The following is a 16,818-nucleotide window of genomic DNA, read 5'->3' as shown; positions in this document are numbered from 1 at the left end:
TCGACCAGCTAGGAACAAAGATCGAGTGGATGTGTTAGGACAGAAGCTGAATAAAATCTTTGTCCCTCCAACGTGCTCGAAGATATCCTAACGAGGCAAATCGCGCGAGAATAATCATCATTGAGATGCCTCGTCGCGAGAATCGCTTCGTCTGATGATCCAGATTCGCGGATTGGTCGAGTAGCGGGGTCCGAAGCACGTGTGGCGATGGAACATAATTATTTGGGCTACGATTTTTTTTTTTCAATAGCCTCGGCGGTGCACACGCGCCGAGCGCGAGGTCATTTGCTAAACGAGATGCAGAGGGAGAGGCGGAGAAAGAAAAAAGAAGGAAAAAAAGAACGAGAAAGAGACGAAAAAATAAAAAAAAAAAAGAGGAAGAGAAAAGCGAGAGCCGAGGGAAAGAGTCTAAAACAAACGGAAAATCAATAATGGGGTACGACCGTCGCGCTAAATACTTGTGGACCGAGAAGCAAAACCGCGATAATAACGTCAGTGAGAACTGCCTAACGGATGGAGGAAGGATCAACGTCTTAAGACTGGAAAGAGGGCTAGGATAGGTGGTTAGGTGGAAGAGAACCAAATGGACGGAAGGAGAGTTCTCGAGACAGTATTAACCGATCGGAGGATTCGATTGTTTCGAGTTTTATTCGGTGAATTAACCGAGGAGTTGATCTCACACCTGAGAATGATCGATCGGTACGTTAATCCTGGTAATCGACCGCTGGGAAGACGTACTGGTTACGTAACAGGTGAGATTGGTTTTGGATGTTTGACTAAGGCTGAGCTGAATGTATGTATTATGTCTTGAACACTCAGGTTGAGTGTTTGTATTTGTAAGTGTGGGTTGTTTGTATTTTTCGTTCAAATTACCACCGATGGGAGTAACTTTGGTCGAAAGTTTGAGTTTTTTAACCTTTGAGGAAAGTCTCGAAGAGAAAAGAAATCATTATCGAGGCAATGTTTTCGAAGGCTTTCTGAAGGCTTGTTTGTGAGTTTGTTCACAGTTTGGAGCAAACTTGGCATAAGTTTAGCACGGGATGTTCCACTCGTGCTAATGCGTGCATACGAGTAACATTCCACTTTTAAACACTTCCTGATCTTTTTACCATTTGGTAAATTTCTTACTAATCTACCACGAGTTAAGTTTTACACTTATTATACATAAACCCTCTCAATCTTGCGTAACTGATGTTACGATGACGTAACTGATGATCTTGCTATTATGTGTACAATAACTTCGAGAAAAGATTTTTTAAATAACAGACTATTCTTACGACACTTCGATTGATACGTTTTCAGTAACCGTCGCAGGAAATGTAGAAGTTATTCAAATAAATATTATTCAATGAGATGGAAGCTACCCCAATAACAAGAAATTGAATTTTTAATTTATTTAATCGACATACTCGTGGACTACTCAGATGACACTATACTCTCGTTACGGAGGAAGGTTATTGATACAATATTGATTTTTCATTACAGATGACTAGCAAGTCAATGGAGGGTATAGATAACGCGACGTGTGAGAAATAGTACTCGAAATTAACAAAACATATTGTCCATTATAACTTGGGAAGCGTTCGGGGATCGAAAATGGTTACGATATCGATGAGCTAACAAGCTTCTAACGTTGTAACTAATTATAACGTTATCTCGGCTCGATCGGATCAATATGCAGAGCTGCAACATGGGAAATAAATATTTCCCAGTGTCAATGGCATTGGACAGGCATTAGCCCGACTGGATTGAAGTTACTCCAAGTTACGATATTATTAAACAGAAGAAACGATTAAAGTACGAAAGAAACATTTGCAATGAAAGTTCTCGATGACACAAATACGTCGTTAACGTCGTCACATGATTGATACACAGACGATACAATCGATTGAAATTTTGTATGCACTTGAAACAAAACAACACGTCCCTGAAGATGTTAATCGTTCGAGACACGTGTTCGATTGTTTATCCACGCGTATCTAATTAACATTGTAAACAACCGAGTGAATTAGCCATCGACTGATACACGTCGAATATTGGGGAACTGATAAGTTACCATTGGTTCGATTGGAAAATATAAAAAATGTCTCTCCATCATTATCCAACAAAATGTTCGAGCGGAACGAACACTTACGTCCACGGGACAGTTCGGTTCAATCATACGGATGATTCGTTTGATTATTTAACTACGAACCGAATTAATACTGAAAGCACCGGAGTAATCGAGGATCGATCGGTACAGTGACGTATCGGTTGCGTAACTTGTGAAACGGGATTCGTTCGTTCAGGACAAAAGAATCCACGGAATGTGCTCTGTATCCAAATAAAGCGACACTTGTGTCCGACCGCGTGGTTTTGTTTAATCATTCGGAAGACTCGTTTGATTATTTAACGACGAATCGAATTAATACCGAAAGCACCGGGGTAATCGAGCATCAATCGGTAGAGTGACGTACCGGTCACGTAACCGAGCGAGCTACGATTAGTTTGAACGTGAATTAAAAAAAAAAAGAAACGTACAGCCGACTACGAGACCGTGTTTAATTCGATATCAGATTACCTTGTTACGAGATTACAAACTGCAAGATCGATGACAACTTTTACGAGGTAAAAGTTCAACAACGGTGTAAATGTGTACAGTACTGTACCTACACGTGTAAGGTATCGGATAAACGAATAAACGATAAACTTTAAATACGACGTTTTGAAGAGAAATAAAATGGGTGAATTACTTCCAAGGTGTCTGAGATTTATTTAAATTTTTCATACGTGGTTGCGATGTTGAGAATAACGCGTCACGGTACGAAATGTCAAAATATACGATAAAAGGAACGAACTTTGAGATACAGTGGGAAAATAACGATACAATCGAAAACAGATTGATCCATTTAAGGGGATACATCGGCATGATGGAATAAATTCTCTTGGCAAAGCTTCGTTGTGGAGGAAAACAACTCTGAAATTCAATCAAGTTCGAGAACTCTTAACTGAAACTCCATTAGCGAATCTGACAACGTGTTTTTATCGTGCTCTTAGATAGATACGAGAAGTTACGGATAGATGTATCGTCCTCGTTAAATACAAATCTTGATCCGTCGATTTGGGAAACGCGATTCGTTTCGTTTTACAATAACACGTATCTGTCGGATAAGAACATATGCACAGAGTCGAAACGAAGCCACGTATTCTATTTATACCGACGCAGCATTCTATTTTCAGACGCATCTCGTATACGAATACTGCGTTTGAGCTTCGAATATTTGAGTAGGTGTTCGAATAAACTTCAAATATTCTAGTAGGTGTTCGAATGAGCTTCAAGTATTCGAGTAGGTGTTCGAAAAAGCTTTAAATATTCGAGTAGGTTCGAATGTCGTTATTCCCATGTTTGAACATCTCGAGTGTCGTTATTAGATTGTTCGCGATTTCTAATATCGTTCGAGTATTCAAATACTGAATAAGAAGTGAAGTTTGAATAAACGATGAACTCGAACGACTCGATACAGTATTCTGTTCGAATACCATCAAGTATTCGATCGATTCCCGAAACATTCGAGTAGTATTCGAATTACATTCACCGAGTATTCGAATTATTGTACATTCACCGAGTATTCGAATTAGATTTACCGAGTATTCGAATTGCATTCACCGAGTATTCGAATTAGATTTACCGAGTAGTATTCGAATTACATTCGAGTAGTATTCGAATTACATTCGAGTAGTATTCGAAGGTTCGAATCCCGAAGAATTCACCGAGGAGTCCCAGCCAGCGCGCAAAGTGCCATCCCATTGGATATTCGGGATTGGTAAAGCGAGCCCCGATATTGCCCGCGTCAATTATCAGTGAATAACTTGGGGCATAGTTTCGTCGCGGTCGGGTTCCGAAGATCTGTACGCGAACACGGGATCTCGACGTTAAGATACGGACAACCGGGTGTTTGCGATCGCAATACACTTACCAGACAAGTGATAGGCGCGAGCACGACCCAGCTGAGCCACCAATAGTTGTGGAGTAAACAGCCAAACCGCATTTGCATTTCGGCAATGTTACGCAGGAATTTGTTGCATCCGTAACACCAGCCTGCCACGCAGACCTCGGCGACGCCGATCAATAGTATCGCCCAAGAAGCGGTGTTCCAGTCCATCAGCGTGAACAGGTAAATACCACCGTCGAACACCATCGGTACAGCGAGGAGCCAGCAAGTGACGCATATCCCCAGCACCACGTAGCTCTCGTGTTTTCGTAAATCTGGTCGCAGGTCCAATATGGCGGTGTTTATCGCCTGCACGCCTGCGAACTGTGTATCGTAAAAAGTAACGACCGACCGTGTTACTCCGGGATTCGATGCTCGCCCGCCGGGGTTTCTCGTTACCCTTTCCCCCTGCCTTTTTACATTCTTTTTCCCACCCCACCCCCCGCCGCCGTCGCCCGTTTCTTTGTTTTTTTGACGCAGTCCGTCTTAATTACCCTTCAACGTGCTAGCTGCAGGGAGGACAGAGGAGCATGTAGAAAACAAAGGCTCTTTCGTTTCCCCCTTTCCCCGTGTCTCTAAACTATCTCTCTTTCTCCCATACGCATACATCTCTCTCTCTCTCTCTCTATTTCTCTCTTTCTCTCTCTCTCTCTCTCTCTATTTTTCTCTCTCTGTCTCTGTCTCTGTCTTGGTCTTTCTCGCGCAACCGGTGCTTTCTTCCTGCCCCGCTCGTTTACCTTTCCACGCTCTCTCATTCGAAGGAAAAAGTGGTAGGAAAGACGAGGACGAAAAGAAAGGTGTGGATTTCACTGGGACGGCAAACCATAACTCTTTCCATGATATACGAGCCCCGAGGCGGGTGAGACGAGAGACGATGCAAAAGTAACACGGAACGATCGTCTGGCTACTTGCGAGCACATTTTCGCCCGCAGCTCTTTTGACGAATACAGCGACCGGCGTTCCGGCTCTCGAGGCACTTGAATGGCGCCTTCTTAGCCGGCCACGCTGGGACGAACAATTTTTCCGCGCTCTTTCTCGCACGGAATAACACCGTGCAAAGAACAAGGCCCGTGCTTCAAAGTTTATGCAACATGGAAATACGATGCCCTTTGCTTTCAAAGTCTTCCGCCTCGCTATCCCTTCACCTCATCCTTGCGTTGCGTTGCGTTGCGTTGCGTTGCTTGCTTGCTTTCTTTCTTTCCGAACCCCCCGTGTTTTCTTACCCCTTTATTTTTTTTTTTCCTTTTTTTTTTTTCATTTCCGAGCGGATCGTCCCCCTCTTCACCCTTGAGAACCCCAACGCACCGTGGAGTTTTCGTTTAATTTCGAAAGTGTGTTTCGTATTTCGAAATCGACCCCTCGAACAGGGGGAACAGGGTCCCGATCGATCGTTACTTTTTTTTGCCCTTTTCTACTTTTTCTCGTTTCTACGTGCACCGGTATCGTTTAATGTACTTACTTGGCTACCAAGGCCAAGGATGAACAGCATGATAAAGAATAGGACCGCCCAGAGGTTTGGCAAAGGCATCCGCACCACGGCTTCCGGATACGCGATAAAAGCCAATCCGGCGCCGCTTTGGACCACCTCGTGGATCGGCATCTGCATCTCGTGGGCGAGGAATCCCATGATGGAGAATATCACGAAACCGGCGAAAATCGAGGTGAGCAGGTTCGTGACCGTAACGAAGATAGCATCTCTGAGGAGAATAAAGGAAAAGGGCGTCAATGGTGGCGTTGAATGTGCAAAAATAGCAACCGGATGTAATTTTTAAACCCCTTGAGCTTTGGCTACAATTTCATTCTTATATAAGACCAGGACGAATATTCGAACGCTTCGGTGATTCAAGTATTCGAATATTCGAATATTCAAGTATTCGGATATTCAAGTATACGAATATTCAAGTATTCAAATATTCAAATACTCAAATATCCAAATATTCAAACATTTATCGTATAATTAAGACTTTCAAGTATTCGTGGTATTCATAATTCGAATACTTGAATATTCCAATATGTTCAGTAACGACAGGTATTTGAATAGTCTACTGCCTACTATAATACCTTTTTATTCAAATAATAATCAGATTCGAATACGCCAATATTTGAAGGTGATATTCGAATACCGAAACACTCGAGTAATGTATTCAAATATTTCTATTCGATTGATGATTTCGAATAATGCTCCTCGTGTGATAATTTACGAGTAATGCTACCCGTATGGTGATGTTTGACTGATGATAATACTCTTTGAACGATGACACTTGAATAATACTGTTCGAACAATAACAGTCGAATAATGCTATTCGAATTATAATATTCGAGTACTATTCGAATGATACTCTTCGAGTACCATTTGAATGATACTCTTCAAATACCATTTGAGTGATACTCCTCGAATGCTATTTGAATGTTACTCTTCGAATGCTATTTAAGTGATACGCTTCGAATGCTATTTGAATATTACTTTTCGAATGTTATTTAGACGATACTCTTCGAATACCATTTGAATATTACTCTTCGAATACCATTTGAATGATACTCTTCAAATACTATTTGAGTGATACTCTTCGAATACCATTTGAATGATACTCTTCAAATACTAATTGAGTGATACTCTTCGAATACCATTTGAATGATATTCTTCAAATACTATTTGGTCGTCGTCCTCTGGCGAGTCCTCGCGATACAAATCCGTGTGGAAATATTTCTCGCGACGAGCAACAACGATAAAAAAAAACAAAAAAAATTCAATCCATTTTTGGGGTAACTTCTCGCGACGCAGTTCGTCGGTACTTGACCGTGGTACGAAACAGTCGCTCTCACGACCCGGTTGAACGACTCGGTGTTCACTGGAATCGACACAAGCGACTCTGTTAAATATAAAACGTGTCCCCCGGCGATAAGGTCAGCGCTACCCATCTGGCTGACGAGGAAGAACAATTAATGATCCTCTGGTAAAACTTAGCCAGCCGGCGCGACGAATTATGCCGCGGCGTTTGCTCATTCGACTTGCGCCCGCACTGATATAATTTATACGCGATGCAACGTGCAGCGAATTGTATCGTTGCGGGACGGTGAGCCGGAACGAGCGGGGAGTAACTTCACCGTCGGATAATAATGCTAATTACGACTTTGAGCAATATTTCGAGGACGTGAACGCTCCTGACCCGGTGTATCGTTGGTTTAAAGCGTGCCCGTTGCCCAGGACGGTTTGCCTTACGACCGGCATCCTGCGAAATGAAATATCTGACAGACGCTTTGAGCGTGTGTATCGCGCGTACGCGCGGCGTTCACTGTCGAAAATACCACGGCCAGGAGCTGTAGTTTAAGCATTATGCAGGGAATTACATCATTAGAAACTCGGTATGGTTAATTCGTTTCCACGGAATTCTGTACCGCGGATGTATTTTCGTTTACAACGCGACCGCCGCCCTCGTTGGATATTAATGCCCCACGGCGACGACGATACCTCGCGGCCGAAACAACAAAGTATTATCACTCATTTAGAAACATTTTAATTGGATGGCTTGTCGGAACCGTGACGTCGATTAGCCCGGGATAAATAAATAGTTACCGAGGTCCGTAAAGATAGTGAGCCTCGTTGCATCCTCAGGACGTCCCGACGAAGAATTTTTCGAATTTGGAAAAATTCGTCGAGTCGAATTTTCTCGAAGAATGTTTCAAATATTTTCGAAACGTGAACGTTGCATTACGCGCGAAAAAATATCACAATTATCCTGGAACCTGGCGAAGAATGATTTCTATTTTTTTTTTTTATTATTTTTTCTTGTATTTTTGGCATCGTTTTCGTGTACGTAAACAGAATCCTGGTGAAATGTAACCAATTTTCCAGGTTGTGTTCCAGTTGAACGTTTTCGAAGATTTTACTGGATATTAATGTTCCGGGATATGTGACTGATCGGATTATGTATCCCCAGCTTTCATTTTGTAAATTTTCTGCAGGAAACAAAGCAATTTTTCTTCGTGAATTATAGGAGATGAACCGTAGGAGATTAACCTTGGTTAATGTGGATATGTAATGGGAGAAGAGGCTGAACTAACGTTCTTCCATCGTGGAGTTCTTTTCTAAATTGTCGAGCTACACATTTTTTCACCTGTTGTTACGTTTACAGGGATATGTCAGGTGTAAATATGTTGTGTAAATTGACTCGAACCGGGTGGCAAGGCTTGTCTCGATCAACGCAAGGAATAATTCGGATTTCCTTGTTCGTGAATTCGTTGGATAAGAATTTCCATGGTTGGAAACTGGACTCGGATCGTTATCGTTGGTTCAGAATTATTTGACTCGTTTTCTCGACACGCTGATAAATAAATTTCTAACTGTTGGAAATTATTGATTGTTTGAAATTATTTGGACGGTAATTATTAGCCGAGCACTTGTGAGATTTGGTATCGTTTAACCCTGTGCAATGTAAACGGTTTAGGTGACCACGCGTGGGTCTAACCTGACCCGTAGTTTGACCTCGTACAAATATCTCGAAAGGAAGATTCCATTGCTTTAAGATACTTTTTTCAATTTTTAAGAAAAGCTGTACTAACTATATACTATTAATTACTATTAATTATACGATACGAAGGTATATCTGGGTCTGAAAAGACCCAGATGTGACATGACCAGGGTTAAATGAGACCGTTTAAATATTTGAAAAAAAAAGGTAGGAATCTCGTTTGAGAAACTTATTTGGAACTAACTATTTACTATTAATTACTATTAATTATTCAATACGAAGGTTTATCTGGGTCTGAAAAGACCCAGATATGTCATGACGAGGGTTAAATATAAGCGTTTAAATATTTAAAAAAAAGGTAGGAATCTCGTTTGAGAAACTTGTTTGGAAAGAGGCAGAGGTTTGTTATATACATTTGACGTAACAAGACTATACTTGACACAATGAGAGCAACAGTTTCACTTATCGAACTATAGAATGTTCAACCAAAGACTCGACGATGTAAATTTTCCTGTTCGAAAGTTTCCCCTTTAGAAAAGCATTTCACATGTTTCTCCAATCGCTTAAATACGATTCTCTGCGTTCAATTGAACCGTGTACCAATGTTTTACTGGAATACTTGCCTGTGACAATTGTTCTCAAAGTTGTTGTAACTGGAGAGGGTGATCAGTGATCCACAACCGATCCCGAGTGAGTAGAAAACCTGGGAAGCAGCATCCGCCCAGACGCTGGTCTCTCCCAGAGTTGACCAATTGGGCGTGATGAACCAAAGGGAACCTTCAGCAGCTCCCTCCAATGTGACACCTGTAACGATAAAATTGGTTAGTAATATTCCCACTGAAAAATCCTGTGTCGGTTGATAAACGTCGCGTAAAACCCTAGGGGAAATAATACGAACGTTGGAAGATTTAAATGAACATTTAAATGTCGTGCAACGTATCTACGCGATGAAGTGTAATAATTCGACGACAAAAGTCGTGGAATCTCTGTTGTGCTCAGAAACTAAATATTAACGAGTGTGGTAGGTGATTCAACGACTATGAGAGGCTAATTGTCGTGCAGAACGAGAACGAGAACGAGAGCGAGAGAGAAAGAGAGAGAGAGAGAGAGAGAGAGAGAGAGAGAGAGAGAGAACAACAGTCGAAACTTCGGTTATGTTTGCCTTGTTGTTAAAAAATACCATCCTGTATTCTATATCGATTCGTAGGTAATCGTTCTAAGTGTATATTCCAATTCTAAGTGTACAATTGCTTTTATTGGGAATAAATTAGTGTAATGTAATAACTAGTATAATAGAATAATTAGTATAATATCACTGTGATAACTTGCGGATAGAAGTGCATCGAGCGAATGCAACGTGAAATCGTCAACGATCAATTCCACGTAGAAAGAATTTTGTCGAAATTTCCAAGTAGCGTTCATTCTTTTGTACGTAACCCTAGATTGTTTTCATTTAATCGTGGAAGATCGTGAGGGACAAAACCAATATTTGGACACTCGTAAATCGAATCCCGATAAATAAAGGCAAACGTATAGCTAATACTTGAATTCGAAACATGCTCGAAACTGGATGCAATAATGCACTCGATTCGAGAGCGATCTCTCCACTGTCTCAAAGGTTCCACGGGAAATAGGACGATACGCTCGGATAATCCTGATTTTCAGACCACTCTCTTCCCTGGACGTCTATTGATGAACTTCATTTTTCAAGTGACCCCGTGGAAAGAAAGGAGATCGTAAATTTGACGATCTCGATGGAAATGGGAAATCACCGCCTCCGACCTAACTATCGGAAAATGTAATATTCGGCATTGTTCAAAGTCTAACAATGACAGAAATTTTGAGTAAATTCGCTCGTGGAAAACTGCACGATTTTCTTTCCAAGGACAAAAGTTATTTCAATCTCTCTCGAACGATTCCTGCTGTAAAATTTCTTTACTTTATTTAGACGAAACTAATATATTTTTCTTTACAGATTACGATCGAAAACAATTCTTTTAGAAAATTATATTCTATTGCAATAAATTATCGAATAGTAATTTCTAACGAAATGCTCTACATGTTTGTCTATACGTATTACGTGCCTCAAGTACTAATCGAACGTATACGATCGAAAACAATTCTTTTAGAAAATTATATTCCATTGCAATAAATTATCGAGTGAATAGTAAGTTCTAACGAAATTCTCTGTATATTTGTATATTTCCAAGGACAAAAGTTATTTCAATCTCTCTTGAACGATTCCTGCTGTAAAATTTCTTTACTTTATTTGGTTGAAAGTAATATATTTTTCTTTACAGGTTACGATCGAAAACAATTCTTTTAGAAAATTATATTCTATTGCAATACATTATCGAATAGTAATTTCTAACGAAATGCTCTATATATTTGTCTATACATATTACGTGTCTAAAATACAAATCGAACGCAATGAATGCAATTTAATTTACTTCGTACGATGTCGTGAAACTTTTAATGTCATCTGAGGTGAATGGTTTTGCAAAAATGATCCTTAAATGAACTATCAAAGTATCGTCTTGTCGTGTAAATGTACGTGTGCCCTTATAAGATACGCTTAGGTGTGTACATTAGGGGAGAAAGGCAGCTGAACCGTGAAAGAGAGAGCTCAAGAAAATCGTGATAAAAGAGTAGAGATTGTGCAATATTTTACAATTGTTCCAATTTTGCTATTTATTTTCTAATTTGTTCTTAAACGCACAGAATGAGTTGTGCACTGTCCAGGAGGCAGTAATTTCTCTCGCGATATTGAATCGAAAAACGCGGGGTAAAATTTATTTATAGTACCACATTTCTCGAGGGAAATAGATTTTAAGGAAAGGTATTTTTGCACGACTAATTATGTAATTCTACTCGAGTCCGCTCTTGTAAATACAGACGAAAATGTGACACACTTTCGGTCGACTTTGGTCTACATTCTTAACTCGTTGCGTAAAATTTCACGTGTTTGCAACAAAAAAAACATCGCGAAGGTAATTCACCTTAAAACGTGTCAAATTCAACCGTCACAGTATCAATCAACATAATTTTATCCTTCTTTGATCTTAGAATATGAAGTTTCTCCGTAAAAAAAATATCTATTCGACACTTACTGCTTACGAATTACTTTCCTTTTTATTTTATTATCGCGTACAAATATCGATCAGTAATTTCAGTGTTGCTCGAATTTTTACTCGATAGTTCAAGTACGACGAGCTGTGACCAGCTGTGCTCGAATTTTGATTCGATACTTTCATTTTAACCAAAATTACGCACCGAGTTACAAATTACCGCTACTGTAGAAAATTTCTCAAGCTCTCGTCGCCAGAAAACAAATTCTAATTAATCTACGATTAAGTTACAAGAGGCTTCGACAGAATTGTACGGTTCGCATCGCTCTTTCTTAACAGTGTACGCGATATCAGCCATCGTAAATACGTGAAAATAATCCACCATGAACACGTAACGATCTCCGTACGTACGTGATGCATCCGCAAAACTACGGAGCAAACGTATTTCAGAGTTCACTGGAAACGGTATTAATTAGATTTCGGCATAAATAACATTTCACGACGAATTTAGTTGTACGGATCATAATATTAGCCGAGAGCAAATTATGAATGATTTATGTTTCGACGCGTTATTTAGTCGCCAATACACAGTACACCGTGCAAAATTGATGTAATCGTAAACTTCGTATTTCGAGGCGAGGAACAGCAAAACTTTCGTTTCGATTTTTCATTCGCGTTATACGATAAAATAACAATTGACTCCTCGAGGATTCTCATACGTGGAAAATTAATTGTAATCCATTAAAGTATCCCCGAATTATTCATTCCGGTCAGAAACGTTCGTTAAACAAGGTTTGATTGAAAAATTCACAAAATCTGCATCGAGATCGAAACGTTACGCGCAAAAAAACATTTCTTTGTTTATTTACAAAAGATTCTTTCCGGTAGAAATGCACCGAGATATTCCACCGACTACCTTTTCAGCCTGTTTTTCGTTTAAGTTACATGTTTTTTAGGAAACACGTAACATTGAAAATTACTTTACTGGAAAAAGCTCTTAATTAAAGATATAATTGCAAGTGTACTACTCGTTCGACTTTACAGCAACCTACTCTTGTTGTATATTATTGAGTTGCTCGAAAAGTAATTTCGTTTTCCAAAATGGAGAATGTATGTTTTTTGTATTATTCGTCGAGGAAACGCGAAATAAATTTTCCGTAGAGTGGAATCGATATTTCTCCCGGCGCGTGATCGATCGATCGATCGAGAGCTCTTGACCCGAGATATTTTTCCATAAATTCGTCTCGAAGGTAGCTGCTGTGTATAGAGGCGTGTCGGGTCTGGCGGTGCATTTTGTACACGGTGTGATTGTTAAAAAGAAAAAGAGCGTTTAATCGCGATCGTCGATCGGGCGTTTTCTCTATTACACGGGAAACGTTTCTCGTCCGTCTTACCTCGTATCAGTAACGCTGTAAGCATTACGTATGGGAAAAGGGCGGTGAAGTAGACGACCTTCCCGATGGACTGGACACCACGCATCAGGCAGAGGAAGCAGATTACCCAGGCGAGTGTGAGACATCCTAACAATTCCCATCTTATGCCTCCGAAATTTTCCCACGTGGCTCCTCGCAAGCCCAGAACGTACTCGCTAGATTCGATCAACGATAATATCCGATCACGATTACATGTTTTACCTTTCGTCTTTCGTCGCGAGATCTTCGCCCTTATCGTCTAACGTACGGATCCACGGAAGCCAGTTTTCCTCATCCGATTAAAACACACCCACTCGCATCGCCCCGGATGCGAGACGAATCGGGAACCAGTACGGTATATATGTTTCGAGTCAAATTTTTTCAGAAATGATTCACCAACGAGGGAATTTTAAACAATGTTCGGGATATATATTTCGAGTTGTATTTTTTCAGAAATGATTCACCAACGAGGGAATTTTAAACAATGTTCGGGATATACTTCGAGTCACATTTTTTCAGAAATAATTCACCAACGAGGGAATTTTAAACGATGTTCGGGATATGTTTCGAGTCGTATTTTTTGAGAAATGATTCACCAACGAGGGAATTTTAAACGATGTTCGGGATATGCTTCGAGTCGTATTTTTTGAGAAATGATTCACCAACGAGGGAATTTTAAACGATGTTCGCTTTTGGAACGAATGATCGGGTATGGGAACTAATGTACAGAGAATTCTACGGGAAATGGTATTTCTCTTTAGGATAAGAAGCTTTTCTAATGATTATTTTTCAGCTGAGGATCACCTGCCTTTGTCTACTGTGTAGTGGGAATGACACTTAGTATAATAGGAAAGAAATAATACTGATGTAATGGTAATAAGAAATAATAAGAGAGAGAGACTATTTGTATAAAATGTTGAAATTAGAATTATCACGGTTCAACTGGAGAGTATTGTTCGATGTAAAGGTAGAGCGTATGTAAATAGTACCATGTGACTTTGGTAGGAAGATTTTTCTAAAGGTTGTCGCGATTTTAAATCATTTCTGATCCGTTACACCGTGATTAGGGCAGTATCTCGTCACAATGGTTGAACTAGAGATTATTGTTCAATATGAAGGTGGAGTGTCTGTAAATAATACCACGTGACTTTGGTAGGAAGACTTTTCAAAATAAAGGTAGTCATTGTTCGATATAAAGGTAGAGTGTCTGTAAATAAAATTTGGACAGGAAGGTTTTTCAAAAGGTTATCGCGATTTTAAATCATTTTTAATCCGTTACACCGTGATTAAGGCAGTATCTCGTCACAATGGTTGAACTAAAAACTATTGTTCAATATAAAGGTAGAGTGTCTGTGAATAAAACTTTGACAGGAATATCATATTTTGATCCGTTAAACCGTGATTAGGGCAATGTCTCGTCATAATGGACCAACGAGAGTCTAAGCACGTGACTGTCTGTTTATTTACATCCACTCCTTTCCATTTCGACAAAGTGAAACCAACACGTTCGCCGCTGAGAATGTTTTAGCTGGTCATCTGAACTTCGTTGCGGTTCAATCCCCTTACTCGGGAGGCAAATAGATTATACACCTGAATTGTGATATTAAACTGAACGGAATTATGTTAGACAGTGCACATTATAGTATAGAGCAACATCGTAAGCATCACGAGGTCAAATATTCCCATTTACCCTACCAGCGTTTCTTGGCACGCGCCATCTCTGTATAAACACTTGACAGTGCCTCTCAACCTACATTCACTGTTAAGAGATCCGAAGCTTGCGTAATATAAATCACGAGTGCTTGATCAATCTCGTTGCCAGTCAATTAACATTACTATTTTTATTTTCACCTTTCCTTCTTTCGATCCTTTCGAAAAAATGCCCTTCGGTGCATTAAAATGTAAAGAAGTGACAGAATGACCGTGATAGAAATCTCAAATTTAAATTAAAACGATCACCAACAAATAATGGAATCACTCGGATAACAATATTACAATATTGTCTTCTTTCGTAGAACATATCGATCGCGAGAAACTCACCGAACATTTTGAATAGCTCGAAAAATGTATTTACACGACCCGAAATAAAGCAAAAAGAAATCTACACAAAAATTTAAGTCTTTCTATTGCAACAAATTCAGTAAGATTGCCCGGAAAGGAAACGCATAACACTGGAAATTACTTTGCTGAAAAAAACCCTTAATTAAAGATATAATTGCAAGTATACTCGTTTGACTTTACAGCAAGTTGTACTACTCTTGTTGTATATTATTAAGTTGTTCGAAAAGTAATTTCGTTTTCCAAAATGGAGAGTATATAATTTAATCAAATATTTATACACACTCAAAAAATCCTGTTTCATTTTTACCAAAAAAAAAAAAAAAAGAACGAAACGACTTTCCGAACAACCCAATACAAAGCATGTGCATGTGCATGTGCATGTGCATCTTTTCCTTTGCCTCATCGATCACGATCCTAGTCTCACGGATGCACTCAACCATTCCTCGCGTCGTAAATATTTCCCTGGACGTTATCAGTGTCGATGACCAGTAACAGACGCAACAGCGTACGCGTTAAATATTATCACGGTCACACATTCCTTGGAACATTTTATTTACGATACGGTACGTCATACTTGAAGTATTCCTCGGAAGATAACACCCGTGTGTAAAGATGTCGCAGATGTGCCACTTTGTCGCCATCGAAACAGCTGGTGGCGTTCCCGTTAGTGTAGTTGAAACTCTTGCACACCAGATCGACCGGTTTGCAGCTCTTGTTGTAAAATATATACGTGAGATTCTCCTGTTGGCACTCGATTTGTTGCAGCCCGCTGTAACAATCTGTTCGTATCGACGTTAAGGCTTCCGCGACGTACACCCAATATCGTTCCCCTTGATCACGACTAATTAGGAGGGAACATCAAAGAACCCCTAAGCGCCTATGGCCGATTGAAACGAAATAGCTGTCGTTCGGAGAATACGATGCATCGTGAAGCGGAGGGTTCGATTTTACACGCGATAAGCGAACGTGTGTCCACGTGCACGTCCAACGCCGGATACTTTGTTACGATCGACGCGAGACGAGACTAATTAACGCTTTGTTGTTCCGGCTACGTTCAGTTTAGGGACACTTGGTTGTTACGGGATTTTCAGGTACGATGTATCGTAAAAAATATATCAAACAATAAATACTGGATGTTTTAGTAACGATGTGTACAGTCGGTTGCAACGATTCGAGCTGTATCGATCTAACGTACTAAAACGTTTAACGTAGATGTTTGATTAACTGATCTGTTGATCTGGGAAGTTTCCGTTTGAATGATAACTGAAACAATGTGGACACTAACCCTTTGCACTCGAAGCTTTTCCGATAGCAGAAATTAGCACAGCGATGAAATAATTCGAATCGTGTAATTTATTTAAAATGGAAGATTTTCGTTTCGATATTTCGTGCACGTATGTTTACTTCTTAGAAGGAGTAATTGAAGTTTAATTTCAATTCCAAACTAAGATGGTTTAACGAATTGGAGAAAGTACACCGAATTAGTTTGCAAAATGATTCAATTGTCTGCTTTGTTCGTAAATGAAGATATTTCTTTGCAAGAGTTTACAGAACAAGTAACCGATCGTTCTGGAGTAAAAATATAAAAAAGAAAAAGAAAAAGAAATTTTAAATGTTTAAAAAGGAGTAATTGAATTTTAATTTCAATTCCAAACCACGATAGTTTAACGAATTGGAGAAAGTACATCGAATTATATGGCGATCGAGGATCGACTCTCGAGTGGAAAGGATTAATAGTGAAAATGCAAACATGTTCCGAGTGGAAGAATGATCGATGAAATATTTGAGAAGAGTAAAGAAAAGAAAGATTAATTGTGCTTACGAAAAAGAAAAATAC

The 16,818-nt window shown here is 39.7% G+C and overlaps 1 protein-coding gene across 6 annotated transcripts in view; it reads right to left on the bottom strand.

The window, feature by feature from the left end:
• LOC143145277 (sodium- and chloride-dependent glycine transporter 1) overlaps positions 1-16,818 on the bottom strand; it is a 47,962-nt gene that overhangs the window by 12,709 nt on the left and 18,435 nt on the right. For all 6 annotated transcript variants that reach the window (XM_076308499.1, XM_076308498.1, XM_076308495.1 and 3 more), the window contains 5 exons: positions 15,556-15,760; positions 12,903-13,096; positions 9,064-9,244; positions 5,431-5,668; positions 3,957-4,295 (listed from right to left, as the gene is read on the bottom strand). In XM_076308499.1, coding sequence (XP_076164614.1) covers positions 3,957-4,295; positions 5,431-5,668; positions 9,064-9,244; positions 12,903-13,096; positions 15,556-15,760 — 1,157 coding nt within the window. The remainder of the gene's footprint in view (positions 1-3,956; positions 4,296-5,430; positions 5,669-9,063; positions 9,245-12,902; positions 13,097-15,555; positions 15,761-16,818) is intronic.

Source organism: Ptiloglossa arizonensis, chromosome 4 (genome assembly GCF_051014685.1).
Source record: "Ptiloglossa arizonensis isolate GNS036 chromosome 4, iyPtiAriz1_principal, whole genome shotgun sequence".
NCBI classification, from domain to species: domain Eukaryota; kingdom Metazoa; phylum Arthropoda; class Insecta; order Hymenoptera; family Colletidae; genus Ptiloglossa; species Ptiloglossa arizonensis.
The sequence above is the reverse complement of the archived record's forward strand: the minus strand, read 5'-3'. Positions and strand labels throughout refer to the sequence as shown.